The 27,382-nt window shown below is 39.9% G+C and overlaps 1 protein-coding gene, 1 non-coding gene and 1 pseudogene across 2 annotated transcripts; 1 reads left to right on the forward strand and 2 right to left on the reverse strand.

The window, feature by feature from the left end:
- Positions 1-1,526: 1,526 nt before the first annotated feature.
- On the reverse strand, positions 1,527-7,472 carry LOC119729738 (annotated as a pseudogene).
- Positions 7,473-12,621: 5,149 nt separating this feature from the next.
- On the reverse strand, positions 12,622-24,053 carry LOC119729876 (cysteine and glycine-rich protein 1-like). The gene is made up of 5 exons (XM_038202665.1): positions 23,866-24,053; positions 19,984-20,113; positions 16,859-17,020; positions 15,430-15,438; positions 12,622-14,681 (listed from the first exon to the last, which is right to left on the reverse strand). Exons 2-5 carry the CDS (start codon positions 20,099-20,101, stop codon positions 14,497-14,499), a joined length of 474 nt encoding a protein of 157 aa, XP_038058593.1. The 5' UTR covers positions 20,102-20,113; positions 23,866-24,053; the 3' UTR covers positions 12,622-14,496.
- Positions 24,054-26,629: 2,576 nt separating this feature from the next.
- Trnar-ccu lies at positions 26,630-26,702 on the forward strand. The gene has a single exon. It is a non-coding gene; the product is annotated as a tRNA-Arg (tRNA).
- The last annotated feature ends 680 nt before the right edge of the window (positions 26,703-27,382 follow it).

Here is a 27,382-nt window from a genome sequence, read left to right on the forward strand (position 1 = left end):
ATTTATTTTTTTTGTCCTTTTTGTATTGTACTCGGACTCGGACGCGAACTCGGACTTAGTACTCGGACTCGACCCGGTACTCGGCCTTGAATGTACTCGGTCTTGTTGCTGTATATCGGACTCTTCAGAGTGTACTTGGTCTCGGCCCAGGACTCGGCCCCTAAAGTACTCGTTACTCGGCTTTGGAAAAATCGGTTATCGGTTTGCAGCGCAATGCAGAAGGAAAAGGCGATCAAAAGTCCAGGCCCGGATTAAGTGTTTCGTAGGCCCTAGGCACCAGTATTCCGTAAAATAGAGAAGGAATGGGAAAGGAAGAGGGAATAAGAACACAGTGGAGTATATAAATAATAAACACCACTGCTCAAAACTCCGCGAAGCTAAAGTCAGGTTCTGCAACCCATGTCAAAAAATAGTACATTCTGTCATGTCGGCACAAGCTGCCGCGCGAAGTCGCTTCACTTATACGGGCGTTGACAGCTACAGCTGTCATCCCAAACATAGTCATCCCAGAGTCAAACATGACCCCAAGATTCCTGACTGGATTAGCTTGGACAGGGACGTCAATTCCAGCAACTTTCAGAGATGACAGGTTGAACTTGGCAAGTTGAGCCCTGAAACCAATCACTATTAATACCTCTGTCTTGTCGGCGTTGAGTTTGAGGAAGTTTGATGACATCCAGTCTTGCACATCCATGATACAACCCTCTACTCTTGACACACCCTGTGAGACCTCATCAGGCGTAACAGGGCAGATTGAGATGTAGATCTGTGTATTACTCACTTGCGCGGGAAATTATAACATTTTTTTTCTTCTACAAATGATAGTTCTTATGTTTAATTTACCAATATTACAAAGTTATGTTGTATTTTTATAATTTCAATTTATTTACCATCAATTACAGATATATAAAATTTAGGAATTTCATTATTTATATAATCCAACCCGAGGCTCTCATCCGTGTTAATTAGCTAATGTATATAAGTCCAAAACATATAGTTCTGCTTCTGAAACATGGCATTTCAAAATAGGGTAGGAAGGTAAGGATTATTTGGGGGAATTTTTTTGTGTAGGCCTAGATCACAATTATCTAGGTGTCTGCATATAGTCAAGTGTAAATGGCAGTAATTGATGGGGTTTTTTTTGGGGGGGGGTTATTCTCATTTTTCCCAATCAAAAAATAGGGCGGGGGCTTTCAAAAATAGGGTATAGGTAATGTAACCGGAAGCAGAATTATTTTTAGGGCCTAATTTAGCACTTTTAAAAAAAATCTTCTCCATGCCATAGAAAACAGTGAGGTTCTCGGTTTATTTAATGCTAATTTGAAATTGTTCTAAGAGATTACTACCGCATGTTTTCTTTTGCTAACTATACTTAGGCATGCATGAAGGATTTGTTCTATATTTTTTGTACCCTCTGTGATCATATTGCTACTGTAACACCTGATATATACCTAATTCTGATTCATTGTTGCCCTTTAGCTCGTGAGATCTCTTATTTCAATGTAGTCTTGTAATACATTATTTATGTACATTGACTTACTCTGTATTTGGTGGTTTTATGTAGTATAATAATTTAGCAAGATTGAATGCAATTTTCTTGACCTGGAATTCTTTCAAGGTTTTACTTGAGCTAGAAGAACTGGTCCAATAAACACAGAAATAGAACTCCATTATGTTTTCAGCCATGCAAGATCGTTCTTGGAAAAGTAGGAAAACACTCTAAAACAAAAGTGAACTTGTCTTCGTCCCGTCTGCTTGGCATACCAATTGAACCTTGGTATATAGATAGGACAGTAGCTTTATTCTTTATTCAAACTGTATTTTTATGTCCGATCCTGCCATTCTCTGTTGATAAAGTGCATCCAAAGCCTCGTTCTGAGCCACAGTCAGCTTATTCTTCCAATCACCAGTCACTCCTGTGGAAAGACGGGGAAAAACAGATTTCAAAAAAAGTGCTCTCCTTTTGTGGACGCCATCTCAAAAAAAGGATGACAGACTCATCAATAAGGAGGATATGTTTTTCTACAGAGGGCGAACTGAGAAAGCACATTTTGATGGCTGTCCTCCTAAGATATGAAGTTGGACCATCTCTGACCATCCAATGGGAGACTTTTGAGACGTTGGTGGCAGCAAACACATCGGTCCTTTTCAATTGTTTACGTCATATTTAAACTAAAGCGCGCATGCTCAATATAAGTCAAACAATGGAAAGGGAATCGGTGTGTTGGCTGCCACCAACGCCTCAAAATTCTCCCAATAATAGCTACATTGTTGGAATTTCTCGGACTTGTGTTTTCATTTCGGAATTATAGATTCATGCATATACACAGTTCACGGCTTTACCTTTTCTGAGTATGGACGGAGCCCCGTGCTTGAAATCCTCTCTTTTCTGATTGGAGTCTGTCATCAGTTGTGGGTTATCGGCAGAGTCAAATCGAGTCTTCATACTCTTCATGCTGCTGAACTAAATCACACGATTGATGACTTCCTCCGAGAGAGGTTTCCCGAGGAAGTCAGCAATACGGATGACGGATCCCCTGATGTCCTTGACAACAAACGAACAAGAATTTTGGTTTTAGATTCAAGAAATTGCGACGATCATAAAAAGAACATAAAGTAGGATTGTTTTTGAGGACTAGCGGACGTAATTATTCAAAGTGAACGTTAAAATATGTAACACAAATATGTAACACACAAAGTTGGAAATATAGGTTTTCCCGGCTATTTTGCCGTTTTTATTCAAATTCACCGAATCTAATATTAAACTTATAGTCTGAGAAAAATTGCCAGATGATTATTTTTGACTTCCCTTAACCGTACACTTGCAGCCTCCCCCCCCCCCCCCCCCCCCCCCCCCGCTTTTCGAATTTGAAGCACTTGCGGTTGCCTAAACATTTGGGGGAAATGTTGTTGTTGGGTCCGCCCTTGGTGCTCCCTCATAATATGGTGGTGCCTCCCCCGGGCTCCCACTGAAACACAATCCTGGCTACGCCACTGCATGGTTCCCAAGGAAAGCTTTCTAGTTAGGCCTATGACAACAACCTTTTTCATATCCTCGAACGTTATGAAGAGGAAGTTCTTGTCGTGGCGATGTTTGTTCCAGAAATTCAGGGTGTAGTCAAACCAAGATCCATATACAGCTGGAGAAAAAAAAGGATAAGGAAGAAGAACAAAGTTTTAAGTTTGTATATACTTGCTTTTCAAAATTTCGATTTCTTTTCCCGAACGAAATTTAAAGGACTATACTGTCTTTGTTTGTTTTTTCAGGCCTTTATACAGTTTACAAAATTGGATTTAAATGGTGCACTCCAGTTCCGCTCCCGCTCTTCATTCAAAAGTTGAAATTAATTAATTGATTACTTGTCGTGCGATGTCTCATTGGAAAGATTATAACTAATGCATTAAATGCTAGAAAATTATCAGTTCAATTTTAGAGTCTATTTTTAAAGGTGCCACACCCAAAAAGCACGTATACGCCATTTTTAAAGACGCTAAGAGCCAATTTTACTGCGGTAAGATCACCGCACATAACTATTGCGATGTCAACGTTTTACTCAAAATAAGTAAAAGATAGACAAATATCTTCTTTGGTATAAGGGAGATTCGAATAATTGTGTTCTTTTTTTCCCGAAATTCCAACTCAGTTTTACAAATTACGAATGATCCCATTTTAAACTTACTCTCTCCTTCCAGGTACGGTTGGAAGTAGAAGTCCCAGTCTTTATGTCGCTTGTCAAACTGGAATGGCACAACAAAATGCCACATCGACACTGCTACGTCTTTTGGGTTTCGGGTTACAAACACGACCTGCATGCACAAACGTTTTTTTACCAAAACTTATAGTCTGGTTCCAAGACCAAAACATTCTGACTTTTCTGACAAACCCTATAGGTCAGTATATAGAACACGACGCAGTGCTAAAATAGCCAGCTCTCGTACGATACTGTAGGCAAAACGTCTATACATTGCAATGGGCATTTCTTACAGATATACTGGGTACCGTAGAACGCCTGGCATTGAACAGTTTAAATGAGAGCAATGAATCTATGAACTTTCAAAACTGATCACAAACATGACAGGTACTTTGTTGTTAAATGGAAACTATTTCACGCCCGAAAATGTCCGAGCTGCTGCGAATACAAATGTACATCCGAGTGTCAACGAAATGAATTCGGTACACTTCGGAAACTGTCCGTTGTTGATCATGTTTACGTTAGTCGTGGCGGCTACCTGACCCAATATTTGTCAGTCTAGTCAGAATCTTTTGGTCTGGGAACCAGATTAGACGGGATATCAATGTATTTTGGGGTGCAAACCAGTAAATAGCCCCAAATTGCCTACCCTGGCCAAATCACGATTTGCGTGCCCTCATATTCTCTGGTACTAGAGCATTTTGAGGGCCGTAAACTTGAGGATTTGTACCAAAAAAAGAATGGAAGCCGTGCAGGGGACTGCAAACTCGTCCCAGTGTGAAATTGGAATGAAATTAGGCCCTAAAGTGGCTCTATTTTCAAATGAAGCGTCCGTTTTCAAAATGGCGATGGACTTCAGGCCTGCTATTAGGGGTGATCATCTTTGGATGGAATTTTCTCCCAAAACTAATTGGTCAACCCCCCCCCCCCTCACCCCCCCCAACCCCTCAAAAAATAAACAGAAAATTAAAGATGACGAAATAAGTTTTAATTTGATGTATGTCTCAAACACTTTGGAGAGTTGTGAGTGGTTTTTTTTAATAAAGTGCGCGTAATTATCACTGAAGTCTATGGCAGTCTACTGGTCTGCAACCTTTGGTGCAAAAACGACCAGTTCGTTTTAATCGACCCGGTATTCGAAACAGATTGAGGATAAGTTGGGGAGCTAGATTAGTGTTTCAGTTCATGACTCACTTTTCCTTTTCCCTGGTAGATCTGAGAAGGCATCCGTTCTTCTGGGAGATGCGTCATGATAACTCGAGGGGCCTTCCATGTTGGTAAGTCTTTGTATTCGGGTAGACGGCTTGGAGGCCGCCGTGAGCTGGCAGTCATACCGGGCTGAGAGCAGTCAAACTCGGCAGGTGCGCCACACTGGCAACGGTTGATCTTGTCTACGTGACCATCGACAAGAATCAAGTTGACTATCTCCATAGCCCAGTGTGTACCTATTATTAAGACGGTCATTGCAAGATTGATGCATCTTTCTTCAGTACTCACCACAACTCCCCACAAACAATAAGCCGCATCAGCCACCACGTACCTATAACTCCTCACAGCCAATACCACAAACTTCGATAAAAAAAAATCTTCATCGTTTAAACTGAGACTTGTAGGTTTGCATGGTGGACTATGAACAATATGGATGGTTTGCGGTAACACCATGTGAATATTATCTCGCTTTTATTTTAGTTGTATGGTTCTGAGAACGACCAGTTGTTTTAACTCGAAGAGTGTGCTCTCTTCGTCATCAGGAGATACCCTGCTGACGAACAAATCTCCTGATGACGAACAGATACACTGTTCGAAACGTCGAGTTAAAACAACTGGTTCTTGTCAGAAGCACACAACTCAACAAAGAGATAATATCCACATGGTGTTACCGCAGACTTCCATACATCGTTAAATTATGCTCTATATTTTATGTAAACATAAACTTCTTAAAATGACGTAATACGTCCGGAAGTTTTGATCCCAAATTGAAAAAGAATCTTAATACTGTACTTCACCTAAATGTTGAAAGCGTCTATTCCTTGGTCAAGAACTGAGCTTGAATAAGATTTAAATGGTCACTTCAATTTACACATTAGGTTAGTCAGCTTTATAAAGGCGTGGTGCCGCAGATACTGCATGTTCACGATGCAGTATATGGACCGTTACTTTAGCACTCGGGTTAATTCACTGCCAAAGTCACCATTTATTTACCTATTTATTTAAATATGGACCCTTGATGACAAAACTAGCATCTAGCTCTGTAAGTGTCGCGATAACTGTTCAATGAACTGTTCATCCAAATTGAATTGAGCGTTTCCGTTTAATACCGGCGAGTAAATATATAAAGAATTTCAGAAATTGAATGATGTCGGTAGTAAATGTTGCAAGTTCTATTGGGGTGCTTAATTTCAAAGAACATGTGTAGACCAAAAATTATTTTCTGATGAATAAAAGGTTTGCGGAAACACCATGTGCGAATAATTGCTCAACAAGGATCTGAAGAGAACCAGAGGTATAAACTCGACGTTCCGGTCAGTATGCTCTGACCGTCTTCCAGTGGCGTAGCCAGGAATTTTTCAGTGGGGGGGGGCGGCTGGGGGGGGGGGGGGGCTGGAACATTTCATGGGGGGGGTCGTCATGTAGATCAATGATAATTTTTTTAGAAACTCAAAATCTCAGTGGGGGGGGGGGGGGGGCGACTGGGGGCGACAAGGTTTCATGGGGGGCTGTCGCCCCCCACGCCCCCCCCCCCCCCCCCCCCCCCCGTGGCTACGCCACTGCCGTCTTCAGAAGAGAGCCTAATCACAAAAAGTAAACACTTAAGTAGCAAAAGCGAATCGATAAAGTGTGAAGTTGCATTCTATGTGGATGCCAAGTAGCTGGGAACCTAGAGCAAGCTTGGTGTGCCCACATGGTGTTTCCACAAACCTTTCATTCATTAGTATCTCCACCATGGTAAGCCTCAAATCTTACTAATGATTTTCTTCATTTTAGTACTTTTTGAAGCATCGTTCATGGAATTAGCGAGTGGGTATATAGCTGTGCATTTACAAACAATTTGTTTTAAACACAGAATGTAACGCGCCTATCAAAGTTCCCCTCCCCTCCCCCCGCCCCGCCCACGCTGCCCCAGGTCTGATGTCGGGATTTGGTCACGTTTTTCATGCCCAAGGGTGTGGATTTTGGTCACTCAAATTACATGTTACCATTGGCGTACTACATGGAAAGGCAATCACTAGTGCACCCCACGTATGTATGTCGGAGATTGTCATTTAAATTTTGCATGAGGGGTGGGGATTTTGTCACTTCAAAAGTGATAATCCCCACGGCTTGGGTGGGGCAGCCCGGGGGAGGGGTGGGGAAAACAATTGATAGGCGCATAAGGTCCAGGTCTCGTTCAGTTCTTGACCAACTCCCAAGTTAGGAGTAGTCAGAGACTGAGTCTACAATTACCTGATTTAGGGAACGTGGTTACCCACACGTCATCCTTCCAGACTTCGAAGTTTTTTATGGCATCCAGACTTTCTTGTGTGACCATCCAGGGCCAGTTGAGACCCTCCAGTCGGACGGTACCGGGCTTAGAAAGCTCGTTATCCACCGAGACACCGGGACTTGTCATGTTGCCTTCCGCTGATGCCAATAGAGTGTTGAACAACCAAGTACGCAGACGTGTTTTAGGAACGTGTTTGTTGCATTTGCCCGAACAGAAAAAAAATTATGTTTCTCGTAATGAACAAACAAATAATGATTCGATACAAGGAGACAAAAAAGACGAAAGCGATTCCAACCCAAGCACCGTTTATTCCTTGTTTAAGTTATTAACTGTTTTGGTGTACAGTTCGCATAATGACGGTAGGCCCTATGCATGTACCATTTTGTTATATTATTTTTTAGGGGGGGGGTGTTGCGGTGGCCGTATATCTTTTGAATGACAGAAATATTATAAATAGACTGGTTATTTTTCATCATGTGACGGCCTATAGCCTTAATTGTGGCATATCGTGTGATTTTAGACCGGGTACTATCTGGAGATTACCTGATAAGTCATATGAATGGAACTTGAGTTCATATCCAGAACTAGGTTATAGTCCGACACTATCTGTCAATATGTTTAATAGCGGGGATGGGTCAAGGTTCAAACATCTGTTGCAGTATTTGTGACAAATTTGAACTGTCACCTCTTAGCCTACAAGTTATTGCTCTATTTTCAAATTAACATGCAAATAACAAGAACTTATTCACAATTTATCGATTTCAACTGGCATTATGATAAAGATATCCCCATAAATAGATCGTTCAATGTGATTTCGTTTATTGATGGAAGATACATGATTATTGACATTGTAATCGTATTAACTCTGATCGGCCGGCGTATCAATTTCATCGCACACACAAAAACCACTTCTGGCAGACTACCGAAAACAGGATGATGGTATGGGCGCCATCTGCCGTCACATGTTCCCGTAGGGTAATCCTTGGTATAGGTAACTGAGGCAAGTGTTGTAAAGCCTGTCGTCCATGGCAACAAAAACTCCGTAGGGCATTGTTGGGTTGTTGGGGTGTTTGTTTGTTTGTTTGTTACCTCCGCCGAAGAGGTTATGTTTTCATGGGCGTTGTTTGTTTGTTTGTTTGTTTGTTTGTTGTTGGTCGGTTGGTTCGGGTTTGGTTGGTTTGTCTGTGAAGAGGATAACTCAAAAAGTATCATATGGACAGATTTTCGTGATTTTTTTTTACGGGTGGTCCTTGCTACAAGTACAACTCGATCATATTTTGGAAGTGATCTGGATCTGGGTCGGGATGCAGGATTTCATTTAGGACTCTTCACACATAATATACACACACTTGTTTATGGTGTAAATCGAGGATTTTCTTAATTTGTTCCTCTTCCCTTTTCCTTTGTTTGTACCGAGGAGTCCTCCATTCGGTTTCTGACCTCGATTTACCGATGACGTTGCACGTGTGTGTCCTCGATTTACACCATAAACAAACGCCAGCACACACGCGGTCATGTTTTACTATACTCATTAGGACTTGCCATTGTTCCCTTCATTTGTTCCCTTTGCTTGTACTTCATATTTTTCTCGACAGCTCCCATGAGGTTTGTTCACGAAATTCTCCCGAGGACCTGGGCCCAGGTCCTCGGGTTATTGTTATCGCACACACCCCATTGTCCCAAGCCCTCAGTCGTATAGGATGTATGTACACAAAATCAGGACACGTTGTTCCTTAGAAATGATTTCCACGATTCAAACCCGGAGATTGAGTCTCTTTACTTTGACTGTTCAGAAATTGTTGGAAGAGATACTCCCAGTCTTCATATCGCTCTTCAAACTTCCAGGGCTTGACGAAATGCCACATGGAAACTGCCACATCTTTGGGGTTACGGATGACATACACGACCTGCATGCAAAGACCAATGAAAAGTACTGAACCCTATATCCGAACATTAACATTCCCAAAAACTGCAGACACAAAAAGTTCTTACTATCCTGTGAAGAACTTAATAGGGGATGTTGTCAAAAACTCAAATAGCAATATAAAAATTCCGAGAAAAGCTGTTGCTTATAACCCACAAAAACGTGATAAAGAAAAAAAAGCTTACACCTTTTTAAAAACAACAAAGTTCATTTTTATTTACATTACGAAGATTGATTAATTAAAAACATACCGTTTGAATTGAATTAAATCTTGTTGAATACTCGGTATGTTTTTTTTGGTTGTAATTACACTGTTGATGATCTAATATTTTTGCTGTAGTTGTGCTTATTACGCTCAGGCAATCAGATTCGGTTTTAGTCCTGCTAATTTTGGAGACAACGCTTTCAATTTCGAATTTGCGTCATCCATTTTGGACCTGCAAATTTCATTCAAATACGTTCAGTTAATTTTCAGTATAGGAGGGAAGAAATGTTGAACCTTGGACCTAAGGTTCCTTTGAAAAGCGCCCTGCCGATGCTAAACCACCTGACCTACCAAACCTTCAGTCGGTTCGTTGATGATTAGTTCATAACTTACTTTTCTTTTTCCCTGGTAGAACTGGGAAGTTTTTCACGGCATCCAGACTTACCTGTGTGACCATCCAGGGCCAATTGAGACCCTCCAATCGGACGATACCGGGCTTGGAAAGTTCCAACTTCATCGGGACACTAGAACTTGTCATGTTGCTCGTGAACTCCCGCTAATGTTGATGTGCAGAATATTGAACCAACTACCACACCCGGGTATTTGTAATGATAAATGTTTCACCCGGGCCCAAAAAGAAAAAAAAGCTGTACTGTATGTCGTGCAAACCCTTGCTCCTCGTGAACAAAAGAGATTGACAGCTTCCTCTGCCATTGTTATGACAAGGGCCAATATGTGATTTCGAATTACATATACTTTCTGAAGTTTACCTGATCTGGAAGATGTGATATGACGCCATGGGCGGGGACCATGGGGACCATCATGTGTCACGGTGTGAATACCTGTGTGATGTTAGTTTTCCCAATTTTGAACTATCACCCTCCAAGAACTTTTATCCTATTTCCAAATTAGTTTGCGCGTTGTGCATATTGCGAACTATGTCTGATGTATTTCGTCTATATACGTGTAGGCGCGCGGCAAGTGCCTTTACTTGTCTTGCTCTCTCACTTCCCGTTCGCGTTTTTTTTTTTAGGTTATCTACAATATTCTCCCAAAATGCAGTACTTTTTTTAGAGATTTTTTTAAAGTGGCCTAGTTGGGCCACCACATTGCTCAACCCGCCCCTGCCATTTTACCTTGATCTGCCACAATGCATTATATAAGGGAGATATTTGTAAATGGCTTACCTTAGAATTAACTTAAAACACTGCAGATCAAACTGATGTTTAAACCCAAACCAGCTGGACGTATATTTGTCCTCTGAAGAACACCATACACCCTCAATCAAACTTTGCGCCCTTGAACCTGCCAGAGACGAACTATTATGTGTAAATAGTTTGAGGGTAATAACGTGAAGTTTCCGTGGCTTTGTTGTGGCACATCGTGTAAGCTTGATTTCTGAAGTTGACCTGGTTGTACTTATTGTGAACGGTACAAAAATAGAATCGGGCTATAATCTAATAGTGCAACTTATCTGTAAATATTTTTTTAAGTGGCTCATCGGCCATCGGGAGCATCGTGTAATGGGCACGGTGTGAATACCTGCCGAGGTTATAGTTTTCCAATTTTGGACTTTCACCCTCTAAGAACTTCCACCCTATTTCCAGCTTAGTTGGCATGTACGCCAATGAAATCCCAATGGATGTATCGTCTGCGCGTACTTATAGGCGCCGGGCGCAGCGGCACTGCGACAACTGAACTGCGTCCATGCGTCTTAACTTTCTCTAAAACTGACATACTCCATATTACATGTGCATATACTTTTGGTATTAACACAACATGGACACATTTTCTGACGTTTCCTATTTTTTTCCTTTTTGTGAGAGTGTATTCAACATTGTTCTCAATTCTTTTATTTTTCCATAGATCTGTCTTCCTTCTATTTTACTTTTATTACTCACAATCAATTATTAAGTAATTTACAACGTTGGTGTGGAAGTTGATTTATAGGGGCCCACGAGGTTCGAGCAAAGCCTGAGTATATATGCCAAGGTACAAAGTATTTCAGATTAGGCAATAACTTTTGCAGTGAAGGTTTCAATACAAATTTGCAAATAAGAGCTGTAAATGCACTCCATGATCTTTTCGAACTGGTGCAATGAAATCAGAAAATATTTCCTAAAAACATGATGATGTTTCTATTAATACAGAGTGAGTCAAAAAAAGCGGAACCCAAACCCCCCAAATCAGATTTCATATATAAAAAAAATATGTAGCACCAAAAATAATAATGACTGGAAAAGCTAATTTAATAAGCTATTTGTAGTTGAAAAATTACTGAAATTGCCCAATCCGTTCAAAGAATATCACCACTTAAACACACTGACCCTAAAACCTCTTTCGTCCAAAAATGCGATTTCAAGAATCGTCGTCACAATTGTCTTCAAACGTCATCACCAGCAATAAAACCTCAGTTTAAAAGTTAGAAATATTCAACAAAGCCCTTTTGAAGGCCCGTCTTTAAAAAAAAAGAGGAGATGCTATAAATCATATTGTTTGCCTAACAAGGGTCGCTGATAAAGATATTGTATACTACAGTTGTTGACAGTTGTTGAAACAAGTATTCTGTGCCATTTTATTTGTTGCTCCAAAGAGATCAGAATACAAAGTAAATTGCTTTTTGTTTTGGACGAAACAGGTTTTAAGGTCATTGCGTTTAAATGGTGATATTCTTTGAACGGATTGAGCAATTTCAGTCATTGTTTCATCTAAAAGTAGTTTATGATATTTGCTTGCCAGTCATTATTATTTCTTTGTGCAACATATTTTTCTAAATATGAAATATATTTTGTGATGTTTATTGGGCTTCGCTTTTTTTGACTCGCCCTGTATTAAGTGCCTTCGCGGCGGTCACCTTAACTTGTATAAAATTATGAAAAGGCGAACCACGACGTTTGATGTGAACCAGAACTACGACGTAAACATGACCATGTACGACGTACACTTGTTCCTTTTTAGAACACGATACACAATCTCACATAAACTTTGCTCCCCTGTCAACAAACGACAGTCTATGAATAGATAAGTGATATTTCACCGTGTGACGGCTTGTGTCTTTTAGTTGTGGCACATCATGTGATTTTAAAGCACGATTTCTTATGTTTACCTGGTAAGATTGTTTATGGCACGCACACAGTCCAGTAAAACTCACCCTATAATACTGTAAATATTTGACAAGCCGGTACGTATGGACAGTTTCCTGTGATGGGTCACGGTGGGAATATCTGCCGAGGTGAATTTTACCAATTTTGAACTTTACCTTCCTCATCCTGTCACCCTATTTCCGAATTACTATACCCATGATTATACAAATAACAAGAGTATCTGCAAAGTTTATTACTTCTCACTGAAATTTTGACACCAACTTGAACATCATCATAAATAAACCGTTTACTGTAGGCCTATACACATTTTTTGATGTTGCATGAAGCTATAGACCGCATGCAGTTGACGTAACATCGGAGGGCATGCATTTAATACAATGTAGTTATAATAGGCATCCTAGACACAAAGTGACAATGTGCTTTCAATGATACAATCTGTCACAGCGGGCGTGTTCATCTATTCAAACCGTGGACGAAAAATTCCAGAGAACAAAAGAGAATAATATCGTCCACGATTCCCAGCAACTGAGGTCCGCGATTGGGGTCGTGTACAAGACATATGGGAGTCTTCCTAAAAAGTTAAGAGTACAAACAAAAGAGGGACAATAGGACGTCCACGATCGACGGTGTGAACACGTTTACTAGAGCACGCACCGAAAGTTTCATCAGTGTGCACTTATGCTGCTTTCACCGGTTCACGTTTAATACCCTTAATGTGCCACTCTATAAATTTGGGGTCCACTTTTTTCCTGCCCCTTTTACATTGACGTCGATGATTTTATAATTCTAATGCGCTCCTCAATGCAGTCGTCTCATAGTTGAATGGCATTCAAAATACCAAAGTAACAGCTATAGGACAGGAAAAATGTCACATTTTCATTTGGACCCTAAATTTACCGAGTGACCAATATAGAAGGCGCGAATTAATCAATCGTGACCACCACGACTCGGTATGCCATTGAGAATCAATTATTTAAAACAATCAATTAAAATGTATCTCTTATAGGATTTAATAAGAAAACCCTGCCATGACAATCGTCGTCTACATGTACATGTATATGGATTAATATATTGGCACAATTGTATGCCCATTATATTTCGATATCCATTAACATTATCAAATAACATGCACAATGAATGTTTAACTGAATGCGTTAAGAGGTGAATGGACGAACTGCTTTTTTTTTTTAATAATAGACAATTACTCTTGTAAAGCGTATAATAATATTAAACTCGACTTATTAAAAAAAAAAAATCGAAAAGAGAGAAATTGATCAACATGCTCAAATTAGATTTGTCCCCTTACATTCACCCAAACAGTTAAAAAAAAAATCTGCTATTTTCCGTCCACTTTAGCATTTCTTTTCCGACTGAACCGTAACCTGCTTTTCGGATATTGTTTTAATATTTTTTTTAAAACTAATCCTGATTGCGTTTCGACAAAAACAAATGTTATAAAAAGGTTGCAATGTTCATTTTCGGTTGGTGTTTTGCAAACGTCGTCTAGACTAGGATTCAAAGCTTTATAAATTCGCACTTGAATAGCTTATCATGCATAAAAGCGCATTTTAGAGGTGGTTGTTGTGTTTTCAACTAATCCTGATTGTGTCTCGAAAAAAAACGCTGTTATGAAAAGGTCGAAAAGGTCATTCTCGGCGGCTGTTTTGAAAACGTCGGCTAGAATTTTAACTCTACGCTCAGCTTCTAGAATACAAAGTTTTATAAACTCTTACTTGAATAGCTTGTCATGCATGAAAGCGAAAAAGGCAAACTTATAATGTCATTTTTGAAACCTATTTTGCGCACTAAGTATATTTCAGATAGCTTGCGATGTGCAATTGAAAAGCCAGATATTCACTCCTAAAACAGCATAGTAAAAAACCGACTGGTTTTGCTTATTTGGTTTTTTTGTGAGTGGTATTCTGGGTTTCTATATTTACCTGGCAATCGCCAAAATTCTGATTTAAACTTCGGATTGATTTCCAGTTGTAGTCTACACTAATTAGGATTTACTGAGATACAAGTTTGCTTGCCAGTCAATCTGACTACATTTAAGTGTGGCCTCACAAGGTGGTAAGATTGAGAAATCAAAACACCTTCTTCTCATTCCGTGGGCCGCCGAATCGCTCCCCACTGTCCATGCTAAGGGAGCCCGCCCCTCCACCGAAGCCAACGCCCTTCGGCCCGAAAAATTTGCCGTAGCAGTTTTTGCAGAACAGCTTGATGTCGTGAGCGGCCACGGTGGTGGAATCCAGCATCTTTTTGCACGCCTCTGTTAAAGAAAGAAATAAACACGACACCCACTCCACTTTATTTAATTTTTTTTAGAATTTAAACCTTGCTCAGAAATGATGTTTTAGAACGTATAGATGGTGTTGCAAGGCTGTATGGTTGCAATACACGTGTAACACCAACGTCTAAACACTAGTAATTTTTGACACGCTGTCGGAAACGCGAGAATTATATGACGTCATTAGTATTATTTTGATTAATCATGTTTGTGCAATTTGCCTCAAATTATATACCAAGTTGTAATTGTTTTCGGTTTGAGAGTAATGTTGACAAACTTTATGCTTTCAAACCCAAACTGTCTGAAGAACGAATAGGCTACTTCGCAAAGTCTTTCGTGACATCCTAGTGATCGACTCGCTAAATACTCGCCAAATTACCAATATAATAAAATTGGTCGTCCCTGCATTATTGATAAAACCAAAACCAAATTCCGTGAAAGATTTACCACCTTACAAATCCAATACTTGACAAGCAGTTTGCACGATTTATTACTCTCAACAAGTCACATTATACACTTAATAAAAAAGTACACATGTAATGTATAACTAAAACAATAAAAACTGAACTTCCTAGAGCTTACGTAACAGCGTGCACAGAATCATACAACCACCTGATGTAGCCGAAAAGTTTACCAACATGTCTAAATCCAAAAATGATTACGCACTAAAGTTTCATCATTTCAATTATTAGATTTATTTATTAAACCTTTGTTTGTGGTTTCTGCTTACGTGTGATTACTGTGTTACGAGCACCACAAGCAATGCAACGTTTATTTAATCTATGCAGGGTTCGACCTTAACGCCTTCCGCCAGCCAAATGCGAGTAAAAACAACGCGGACTGAGTCGAAAACCATTCCCTAAGTCCGCCTGGCGCTGGCGAGTCAAAATTATTGTACATAACATTGTTGTTTATGACTTTCTGGTGCAAACATTTAAAAATTCTATTGCGTACTAGTGAAAAGGCCCGTGGACTAGAAAAGAGTCTCTTTCGCTAGTCCGGCTGGCCAGTGAAAAAAAGTGAAGGTCGAACCCTGCTAATGTCTTCGGTTTGCTTAGCAAAGATGATAGCCGTTATTCAAAAGATATAACTTACGAATGCTGTCTCGTGTACTATACAATTAAATACACCTAGCTTTGAACTAATGACAGCCATTTGGTTAAGGACTAAAATACGCATTGTTAGTTTGCTTGTTTTAACAACTCAGTCAGACTCAGAGGCAACTTTACTCAAAACACTGCCGCGTTAAACTTTCAATCTTCCCGCCAGTGTACGTATACGGAACGATGATTAACAACAATAGTCGACCTTCCGCGCCACAAGAGGGCGCCTAGCGACTACAGTACATGTTCACAGAATTAATGCAAAGTTCTGTCGATGCATTATCTAATATCAAAATCGAATTATATTCTAGATTTCGATATTTTTTGGTGTTACTCAAAACAAACATAGGTTTACTCCAAGATATGAACTCTGACCCCACTGCTCAACGTTAACAGCTCTTGGACCGCCATCATGGCCAAAACTATGCCATTGAGAGGCAATGGAGCAAATGATGACATTGAAAGGTATATAAAAGTGTAATTCAAGTAAACGAGGTACTGCATTTAGTTCGCTGTAGCCAAGATTGCTGGCATAACATTGGAAAGCAGGGTTAAGCGTATTGGGTGACAATTGAGATTTAAAATGTACTGAGGCCTAATCAATATAGGAACTAATTAGGAAGGTTCAGGTTTTGCTTTTTTGGACTATTTATCCAATTATGAGTATGACGTGATGAGTCTACGAAAGTGTTTACAAAATTCTTATTCTAACATTCTAAAGAACTATACATGATAGCTTATGTTTCCTACTTTTTAGCAGAAACCGGTTAGCTTCAAATTTGAGTATTTTTTTTCTACAAACAAAATCTTAAGTTTCGTCTTCCTGATTTTAACAGTCTGCACCATTCATCAGAATTACAACAGATCCCGACAAAAATGAGTTTACTACGTCATATTAATACCTTACTCTTTAACTACAACGCATGAAATTATACATATCTATTATGTACGCGTAAGCTTAAGTAGGCCTCGAAAGGACACTCTTTCTTTTAGTGCGAGTTGAAGGATCTAGCCAGGGTTTAATGAGGGATGATTTCCTCTAGAAAGAAACCATCTACTTCTTGGCGAATCTCTCCCCGCTGTCCATGCCGAGGGTGCCCGCCCCTGCACCGAAGCCAACTCCCTTGGGCCCGTAGTGTTTCCCGTAGCAGTTCCTGCAGTACAGCGCGAGTTCATGCTCGGCCACCGTAGTGGAATCCAACATCTTGTTGCATGTCGCTGTTGAGAGAGAAACAATACAAGCGATTCACAACGCTGTCGTTGGCGGCGCCAATCCTGCTTCACCCGCAGTGCATCACGAGAAAAACTTCAACACCCGTTTGTTTTTGAACAAGAATGTAAAGGGTTTTTTTTTAAGGGCTTTTAATTTTGAAAACGCGCGCTTTAAAATAGAGCACTTCTTCCACGAATATCGAAGGTTTTCATTTTGCAAAATTTCAAATGCAGTTGTTTCTGAAGTTGGAAATTGGACTTTTCGAGGTAGACCGGCGCTTAAATGTATTGCTCGCGCGCGTATTGTGAATCCCTTCTATCAAAAATCACTTTGCTCCAGCATGTAAACGATTAAACTCCGGAGTCTGCGTGAATTTTGACAATCATTAATGCATAGTGCTCCATTACCAAGACTACTATTACCCTCTTACTATTTTTGTTTTACAATTTTCCAAACTTCTTATCATACAATCAACGTTACAGCTAAAAAGAAAGTTTCTTATCACACTGCCAAATGTGGCTGGGAATTCTGTCCCCCTTTCCCTGCACAACGTCCCAGGACAGTATTCACTAGGGAAACGTGTCCCCCGAGCCAGGGGATTCTGAACCCCCCCCCCCCCCCACTCTAACTCCAACATATCTTTATTAGTGGTTTTACTTTTTCTCTTTACGATACTCGAAATGTTTCTTGACAAACAGGAGTACCGTCAAAACGGTAATTTTGAGACATATTTAATTATTGCTTTTATTACAAACTCGGTTTCCCTTATATTTAGAACATTTAGACTAAACTCTACACTTTGGTGTTGTTTGGTGTAAAAAAAATAGTATTTAACAAGGGGTGGGGGCCCAAAAAAAGATGTGACCAAAGTTACCTCCGTTTTGGAGCGACATTGGCCAGCCCTAATCATTTCTAAGGACAAAAAAGTCAAATTTTAAAGTTTCCTTCCAGGTTAAAAGTAGATCAAATGAACAATTGACCCTAGATTCCTTCAAAAAAAGTTTTATTCCCAAAGGCCTCCTTAATGCCATTTGACCGTTGACCTTCTTGTTCCTTGACATTTGACCTTTGACCTCTTGAAATTCGACCTAACATAATCATCCACTTCAACTACATTAAACTTTGCAGTGGCAATTTCTGAAACTTATCATTATCAAATTTACTGCAGAAATCTTGTTTTACAGAGATTTATATTCACTTGTAACTAAAATATGGGTGCTGACCAAATTTACCCCATCTTAATTTATCTGTCCTTTTCTCTTATTGTTGTTATCTAGCAAAACGCGTGGAAGCTGCGTAAAATGAGCGGGGGAACTATTAGCTAAGTTTAGTAAAGTAGAAGTCCCAGCGAGTCGCGCTTGGGGGACCTCATCCCCTGGGGGCCCTCATTCCCTGGGGCCATATTCCCCGCTGGAGACCATAATACCCCTTGGTGAAACGCGGACAGAATAACATTGGATAAAGTGTCTCGGGAGACACAATACACGAGACAAGCCAAGCAAAGTTGTCTGGGGGGACAGAATCTCCGTCCACATCGTCATTAAAACTTATAGCAGGGCAATAAATACACTAAAAATATATGTTATTAATTACGAACATACATTTCGTTTGGCTCATATTTTTATAATGTCACGAATCCTAAGCGAAGTAGTCTCTTCTTAAGAACAGTTGAGATCAGACATCTGGGACGTTGTCTGCGACCGATACGACTTCGAAATGTAACACTGAGAAGTACAGACACTTAATTCGCCAGTCGAATCTAACGTGTTTCGCTCAATTTCCTAAAAATCTGTAGCAGTGCACGACATGTTGTCACCATAAGTTACAAATCCTTGTCTAGTACAGTTTCTTTGAAACAAGTTTACCATGGGTATCGCCAGGATTTTTCTACAGGGGGGGGGGGGACATATTTTCCCAAAAAATGCCTGTATTTCTCAACATATTCTCGATTTTTCAGTTTTAGAGGGGGCCCCTCCCCCATTAAATTTACACCAATATGACTACGCGCCTCTTTTTTTCTTTTCGGGGGGGGGGGAAGCGGCCCCTTGCCCCCCCCCCCCCCCCCCCCCCCCCCCCCAGACGCCCATGAAGATTACCCAACCAAACCGTCAAGCGGTGTGTCACTCACAGCTTCGTTTGAATTTTTTTTTTTTTTTGCGAAAATATGCATGAATACATCAAATTACCAGCTCTCTACATTTGAAAACAACTAAAAAATGACGCCTGCAATTACTGCTGCGTCCGGTCAAAAATTAAAAAAATAGTAATTTCAGTCCGGTCACAATTAACGGGGGTTGAACAGTAACGAAGGGATGCATTTGTCAGAGTTCATTTGGGTATCTGTTACCATGCCGTGGGACTAGATGACTTGTGATTGGTTTATGTTGGTGGGCTGGACTGTAGCATGCACTCACTGCGTCAACTTAAGCCGTCAATAAACTACAGGGTGACCAAAGCGGATGCAACCCTGAAACATTTGCCTTTTTTTTCAAAAACGTGATCTGTGTTTTTTATGGTTTGGATATCAGATTAAAGCTGAGAGTTTTTTTCCCGTCAAATACTGAAGAAAAAAAATCATGTAACAGGGGCGGATCCAGGAATTTTTGCAGGGGGGGGGTTTCCTCAGCAAAAAAAAAACCTGAAATGTGGACAGGTTCTTATTTCCAGACACTTGGCCTCCAAAAGCAATGTCTGTGTGTGTGTGTGGGGGGGGGGGGGGATCGTACCATACTTTCAATGGGGACGCTGTTCAAATCCGATGATTAGTAACACTATGTTTACAGAATAGTGTACAAATACCCCTAGCCAAGCTGCCTCTGTACGTCTGACCATCTTCAGGAGAGTGCCTAAACTCTAAGAAAGAGTTCTTAGAGTCAAGGCACTCCCCTGAAGGAAAAAAGGCAAATGTTTTAGGGTTGCTATTGGGGGGGGGGGCGCCCTGTAGTGTGCCAATAATGAAGTGTCTTACCGCATTTAAAGCAGAGCTTATGAAACTTTCGTCCCTTGACCGTTGTCGGCGCCTCTTCAGCCTTGTACACGCTCTTGTCGCATGCAGGGCATGATTCACCGCCGCCCCACTGTGGCATTGTGCTTCGAGTCTGCGAGAAACAAAACCAATGGCAGCAATGAGGATTTTTCTTTATTTTCGAAATCTCGGCTTCGTTTCCAGTTTCGTCTTTGACTTGAACTTCAAGAAAAAGTTAGATTCCTGCCCTTGGGTGTCCGGCTCATTATGGGTCCCAGTTCTATTTCAAAAACCTTCACGTTCCAGAAGCATTTCGGTACGTCGAGGTTTTAAGCTGGATAGGGTTTCGAATTACGTACAGTACGCCACCAAGAGATCATCTTAGGGTTTTATTAATCGCCGCATTGTGGAAAAAAAGGGGCGTGTTTTCGCGACCGCGACCAGAAACATGTTTGTGACGTCAAATGGCAGAAACATGTTTACACATGCGCACAAAAACGCTGAAACGAAAACCGTGTCAAAAAGTTGTAAACAAACATGGCGGACATTTTGACAACATCGATAATTTTGAGGTGTTCGCGGCCAATCCCGGTGAAATTCGGGATAAAACCTTTGGGGCTTGTAAGTTGTATAGACATTTTATTAAAGGCCACTTGAAATGTACAAACTTAAAAAATAAACATTACAAGCTTATTTTTCCCAACACTGTTTTGTTACATGTCGTGTATTTATTTTTCCACCATCTTGAAATGCACTCCGTAACCAACCCTTGGCCTTAGTTCGGTTTCGGTCGGAACAGTGACGTCACTCCGGCCAACCGAAGTCACGAAAACGCTCAACCAATGACCAAAGCCGAAACATGTTTCTGGTCACGGTCGCTAAAACACACCCCAAGTAATTCGGACACGGCCCATGATGTGCTTTAGGGCAGTACTTCTATGTTTTTTGTCACATGCAAGATAATGTGGAAGGTTTTTTTTAGGCCTGTGTGAATAACGATCGATTAGTTTATCTACGAGATTTCCGAAAACAGGCCACACATGTAATTGTGAAGTTCTGAAACAATGCACAAGAAAATGTAAGCAACCGCAGAACAAATAGGCCTACGCAGTTTTGATGTTAGTTTTCCTAAGTTTTAAATCAAACCAAATGACAGGCCATGACGCCGAAATGAAGATTGAAGCACAATTGCGGGCCTTCCTTTTACAGGAAAATATACATCAACAAGCGATCAAGCTAAATGAGTCGTAGGTCGGTAACTTTCACTGTTTTCAGAGATTCAGGCCAATAGGCCACTTCATCACATCACCCCATCATATCTCTTGGTGTTCCGACTTCCAACATTTTTGAACTAAAGATGGTCAGCATGCGTTTTTTTTACATCAATAAGGCTGAGATCGTACGTGCTCTTTTCAAAACTGTAAGAAAAAAAATGACTAGGGTCGACAAACGACTCATTTAGCTTGATCGCAGCACTTGTCTTCAACATGTGCCTTGAAAACACTTCATATCACCATACATTCCGTATACTGTGTACTTATTACTTTATGTTTTTCACGTTGAAATTCTACATCAAATGGGTAAGTCCAAGTTCAATACACTGAATAGTAAATGTCGCACTGTGCTCCATCATTATTTATTTCTCCAAACAGTGAGCAAGCCCGCATTTATAGTTTCTACAGTATACGCGCATACCAGACATACCAAGCGAGTCAGAATGTTATCCTCGGTGCTATATACAAATCACATCGAGCAAGGGTCCATTAAAGCAATCGTGTTTGTCATTTCCACGGTGACGAGACAGGGAGCTAGACCGACTCGCCTCTAATGCAATGTGATTTATACTGGACTTAACCTGAGAATCAAACGAACGCTGGTGGATTTAATAAATAAAAATCATACTTTTTATTATCATGTGCATTCGGCAAGGATCATAATTATTTAGCAAGTTCAAAACCTCGCAATCGTTACCTCACTACTAACTAATATAAGTTGTTTTGACATCCTTTCTATAAAGTAGCCTACAAAGGCTCTATCAGCCATACAAAAAATAATTTTCAAAATTCAAATAAGTCTGGTTCCCAGACCAAACGATTCTGACTATTTCTGATGAATCTTAGGTCAGATTTCGCTCGTATCCACGCCCTGCAAACAGGACGCTGGAAAGGGCTGATGAAATGTACACTCTGATTGGATAGATTTTCATTTATTTAGTCTTTTATTCCAATTCATAAATGCTTTTGTTTTCGTTGAAAAACGTTACAATTTAGGAAAATCTGTAAAACTTATCTGTGTTGTAAATTTGCGATTCCCGTCACCCAGGCTCCGTTTGAAATTCACGAAGGGTCAATGATTGCATTATGCGACGCTCAAAATGTGTCCACATAGTCCGCAATAAAAAAGAAATCATATCCAGTATGGAATGTATGCATTTCTATGGGAAGTTTTCGGATAGCATTTGCGCGCATCGCTAACTGCGGTCTTGAACAGCTGCAGCCCTGTGAAGCTCATCAGCCCTTCCCAGCACCCAGTTTGCAGGGCAGTGGGTGCGAGCGGAAGGTCATATAGCCGTCAGTGTCACGTGACCAAAACGGGAGGCATTCCTTCCGTTTCGGAGAATGTCCGAAGTTTGCCGAATGTATTTCCGGTAAAAAAAAATAGGTTTTATTCACCCGCCATGCTTCTTTTTAAAACTTTTTTTAGTGAGTAGATAATTACTTAATATTCATTGCTTGCATTTGAAAAAAAACCTTGAAATCATATGAAGACTTTGTGCATCAAGTGTGCAGTGCACTCTGATCGTACAAGGGGCAAGCTATTGCTGCGTAATCTGTGCACGGTTTCATTGGGGTATTCCAAAAACTCGGAGCGTCGTCTCCATTTTTGGCTTCGCCTGCTTTTTGGGTGCCTGACTTTGAAGATTCCAGCTAAAAGTTAGTCAATGTGTTCTTACAGAAGTATCAAACTGTATGATAAATGAAGCAAGCGATTTTTTTTTATTTTGATCGGAAGCTCGGATCGTTAACTTAAAGCTTTTAATGATAAAGCCAAATTGCTTTGAGAAAGGGGCATATGCATGTAGTCAAATCGTTTTAATTAGTCAGGGAACCAGACAACATTCCAGTGGTCTACATTAGTGATCTAACTGAGGCAGTTAATAATGGTGTTCTTTAAACAACTAAATAATCATCAAAAGGAAGACATGGCGGCCTGCCCTTATCACAGTTACGTCAAAGGATCTTGAATTGAGAAATTCAAAAATATATTGCTTGTACTTTTTCAATCTCCAGTCTGAAGTGATCCCCCACCCCAATTCCCAATCAAGATATATTGTGTGTTGGAATTCCCGTTAATGTTTGGTCAGAAAAAGACAGACAGTAACATCTCCAGAACGAAGTTTCCAAGGGTCGTCTTCCATTTAAATAAAAGCAAACTACCAACATATTACAATATCAGCTCAGTTTGGAGGCCTCATATTTGGAAACGGTCAATTTTCACCATATAGTTGGATAACTGATTTGTCTCAATTCAACAATTCAGAGAATTATGAAGGTCACCAGTGGTTATTTTAATTACTTGATCTTTGAAAAAAAAGTAGGACAATTAAAATTTTGCCACTTTGGAAGTTTACGATCGTGTGACTGCCTTGACATACAATTGAATATGAACTCATATTAGTCAAACTCTACCATGATCCCTAAAAAGGTTTGGAATTGATAAAAAAAAATACAAAGATTTGACTTTTGTTGTTGGCAGGAAATATCACATGGAAAACGTCAAAGCAGTGGTTTTTGTTCCACTAATTGAATGCGTAATAAACATTCACCCCAATCCAACTACTCAATGAACATGGTTAATACAGATAATGATGAGAAAGATGCTTACCTTTTCTCTCCTGCGCTGAACAACTACCAAAATAGATATCCGCCGACTTGGATCTCTTCCCGAGCAAATAGTCCTCCTTGTGAACGCCAAGACGATGACGAATAAAAAAAAAACCACGGAGGACGGGGAGGTTGCAGCGCCTATTCCCAGCGCATTCTTGGCAAATCTTGAGAGTTTTGCACACGGCACTACCAGCCCGGTCTCACGGGGCCCAGCGCAATTATGCCGGCCATTTTTGGGCAAGCTTCCTCAATTGCTGAGAGTCTGCGTATGTCATTCTAGACCGATTGGGTTGCTGTACATCTGGATGAGGAGGTGTAGACTCGATTCTTGTCTGAGCTTTCGGTACGGGTTGCATGAAAAAAATCTGCCAATCATGTCACGTTATACGTGCATAATTCCTCCCAGCCTTGAAAAGAGGCTCTTCGTGTCTGAGGAATAATTCGTGGTGTATAATGGACACATAGCCCCCAGAAAACTTGACATAGGAATATGGGACTGTTTATTCCGCAGTATATGTGTTATTTCAAGTAAAGTGCAATCAAGGAAAATATTGGCAGGATATAAAGACTTGACAGTTGAAACTTAGATATTCCTGCTTAGAGCCTCCTAGGTCAACCAAGGTCATCCAAGGTCAACCAAGGTCATTCAAGGTCATTCAAGGTTACTATATTAACTTAGGTCATCGAAAGCATTCTGAATCGACTCAGCACAATTAAAATAGCACTTGATAATAGTTGAGTACCTTCAACCATCAACTGATCCGATGTCTATATTGGCCAACGATCAATTGCGTGTAATGATAAAAAGTGGATGTTCAATGACGAGAGACACATATTCTACTCCAATTTACGCAGTTGTTGTAACGATTCTCTTAGTTTTGCTGGGATGCGCTGCAACAATCACTAGTGAAATGTCAAATAAAAAAAAACATGTTAAGCGTCTCAGCCCGCTTCTTTTTTGGAGGCCGCCTTTCCCCCCTTTTTTTTAAACCGAAAACAGTGACATCATGTTGGCCTCTTTGTCTGTTGCACGTAGCCCACATAAAGCTGGTATGTCATTTCCTGAGTCCAACTGGCGGCCATTTAAATAAAAAAGCTGGCGGCCATCTTGAAAAAATAATCCGGTCGGGCGGCCATTTTGGAGGGGAAAAAGGGCCTCCTCCTTCCTTAACAGGACCCTTAACATGTTTTTTTTCAATTGGCCTCATCTATATCACTGATTAGGAAACATCGTTTTTACTGACTTTCACCGTCTACTGATTGATTGTGTATGCATTCCAACTCTTTCAGTAACTTGACATGTTTTATTGGTTTTGTTTGTGTGTGCAAATTCCTATTGTGCTTTCTCCATCTAAATAATATGCCAACCTCTTACAGAATTAAAATAAGACTCAAAATGTGCTTCATCCGCGTTGGTCTTCTCAACATATATCCTATCACATAATATTATACATCTTATTGTTTTCAGGAATTTTACATAAATGTTTTCTTTTTATATCATTTTATTATTATCATTTTATACAGGGCCCTCAGAAATAACATTTTTTTAACTGATGAGGCTACCCTGTCTTATTAAAACTATAAATAAATAAATAAATAAATACAAAAAAATCATCTTTATCGATAAATAAATGTTCTATGGAAGAACACATTTTGTGCAAGTTTCTACTCCTCTTAATTGTGTGCAAACCATTAAACATCCCATTTTTGGTTAATTTTATCAAAACAGTGCACTTCTTTCAACATTCAAAATTTTCTATGCTTTTATCCGGAACTGAGGGCGCTGTTGGTGTGATGTCATTTCAGGAAAACACTGTTCCAAACTTTTTGGGGTTTTCTGTTCAGATTGTAAACCCCAAAAATTTGCTTAGTGTAAACATTTAGGAGAAAAGTTTGCTCATTGGCTGACTGTCATTTACTGACACCACAACAAATCACTAAAGAAAAGAACATTTATACAACAAAGTATCCAAAATTCTGACAACATTTGGTGCTGAGCTAGCTGTAACATTGGGGTTTCTGCCTGAATTATGAAATAACATTACACTTTTGCTCATGATTATGGAAATTTGTGCTAGCATGAAAGCCAAAAAGGCACCAAAAAATGCTCTGGAAAATGGCAAAACAAAAATTGAAAATAAGGTTTACTGGGACAAAAATGTGAATTACCAAGGATTGCATGAAAAGAAAATTACATTTGCATGGGCCCCTTTAAAGGGAATGAACATCATTGGCTTTTGCTGTAATTTTCAGAAATGGACTATTTGAGGGGTTAGTATAATAGATCAAATATTGTTACAACGACATGTTTAAAGTTTTGTGTTCGAAAATGCTGGGAAAAAACAAGAAGTTTTTTCTTGTTTTTGTAGTCTGGTTTCCTGACTCCACTAAAGATGAAATGGATCAATGTATAGATGCCGGAAAATTGTAAGGTACTGGAACCAGTCTAGCTGGCCTGCACCCGTTCATGAATATATGTAACCAATAGCAAACAAAATTTGGACTGAAAAAAATAGTTAGGTTTTTCCAACGGTGGTCGGCCGACCACCGTTGGAAATTGATACAAAAATACCACTTTTCTTGATAATGACTTCACACCAGGTGCCATAATTTTACAGAATGCTTTAGATTGTCATTTACCAACATCCTAGTAAGGTATTTCGTAAACATTTGATAGTTCTGTTTTTCGGTATTTGCAAATGTTGTATATTCCCTTTCACATGGCATTTTGTCAACTTCAACTACTAGAAACGTTTCAACGAGTCCCTGTGGCCTAATGGAGAAGGCGTCGGTCTCCTAAACCGAAGACTGCGGGTTCGAGTCCCGCCAGGGATATGTTTTTTTTTTTATCTTAAGGTTGTTTTTTCCTTTTAATTGAGCGGCCCCAGAAGCGAACCAGAGATAGGCAGTCGTCAATAAAAACAAACCATAATATTAAAGGAAATATGCAGTGGACATTTTGTTTTCATGCACATTACTATGTGTTGCAACAAGATCTTAATACTTGTTTTCATTGGAAGTGAAAAGAAAGTGGTAGGTTTTCAATTATTAGCAAATCCTTTCATCAATACATGTAAGAGGGCGCTATTTTGCTTTTGTCACACAAGGTACTCCCTGTCAAAGTGCATATGAACAGTACAAAAATTAGTCCTTCAAAATTACCCACAAAAAAGTTTTGAACAAATATTGGCCACCACTATTGTCCAAACAAGCTGTTTAACATGATAACAAGTAAAAAGTGGAACCTACACCAGGAAAGTGAAAAAAGTTTGATATATATATTTGTACAGAAAGCTGGAGACACTACTGTTCTGCCTTGAATGACATCACGCTTTGGCTCATGAATATGGAAATTTTCATTAGCATTAAAACTAAAATGTTGAAATGTTTCCCTTTTACTGCTATAAAGGAGGTTAAAAGTCATACACGGCAAGAACGCTGTTTTAAATCTATCTAAGTCGTAAAACCCCCTTGATACAACACTCGCATTAAAAGTCTGACGACACTTTATAACA

Source organism: Patiria miniata, unplaced genomic scaffold (assembly GCF_015706575.1).
Source record: "Patiria miniata isolate m_02_andy unplaced genomic scaffold, ASM1570657v1 HiC_scaffold_21, whole genome shotgun sequence".
Classification (NCBI taxonomy): Eukaryota; Metazoa; Echinodermata; class Asteroidea; order Valvatida; family Asterinidae; genus Patiria; species Patiria miniata.

Bases quoted from the DNA above. Each gene is read 5' to 3' on its own strand.
- LOC119729876 (XM_038202665.1), bottom strand. From the start codon at position 20,101: ATGCCACAGTGGGGCGGCGGTGAATCATGCCCTGCATGCGACAAGAGC. The intron at 17,021-19,983 runs GTAAGACACTTC...CTCTCTCAACAG, and splicing joins TAAGCTCTGCTTTAAATGCG to CGACATGCAACAAGATGTTG.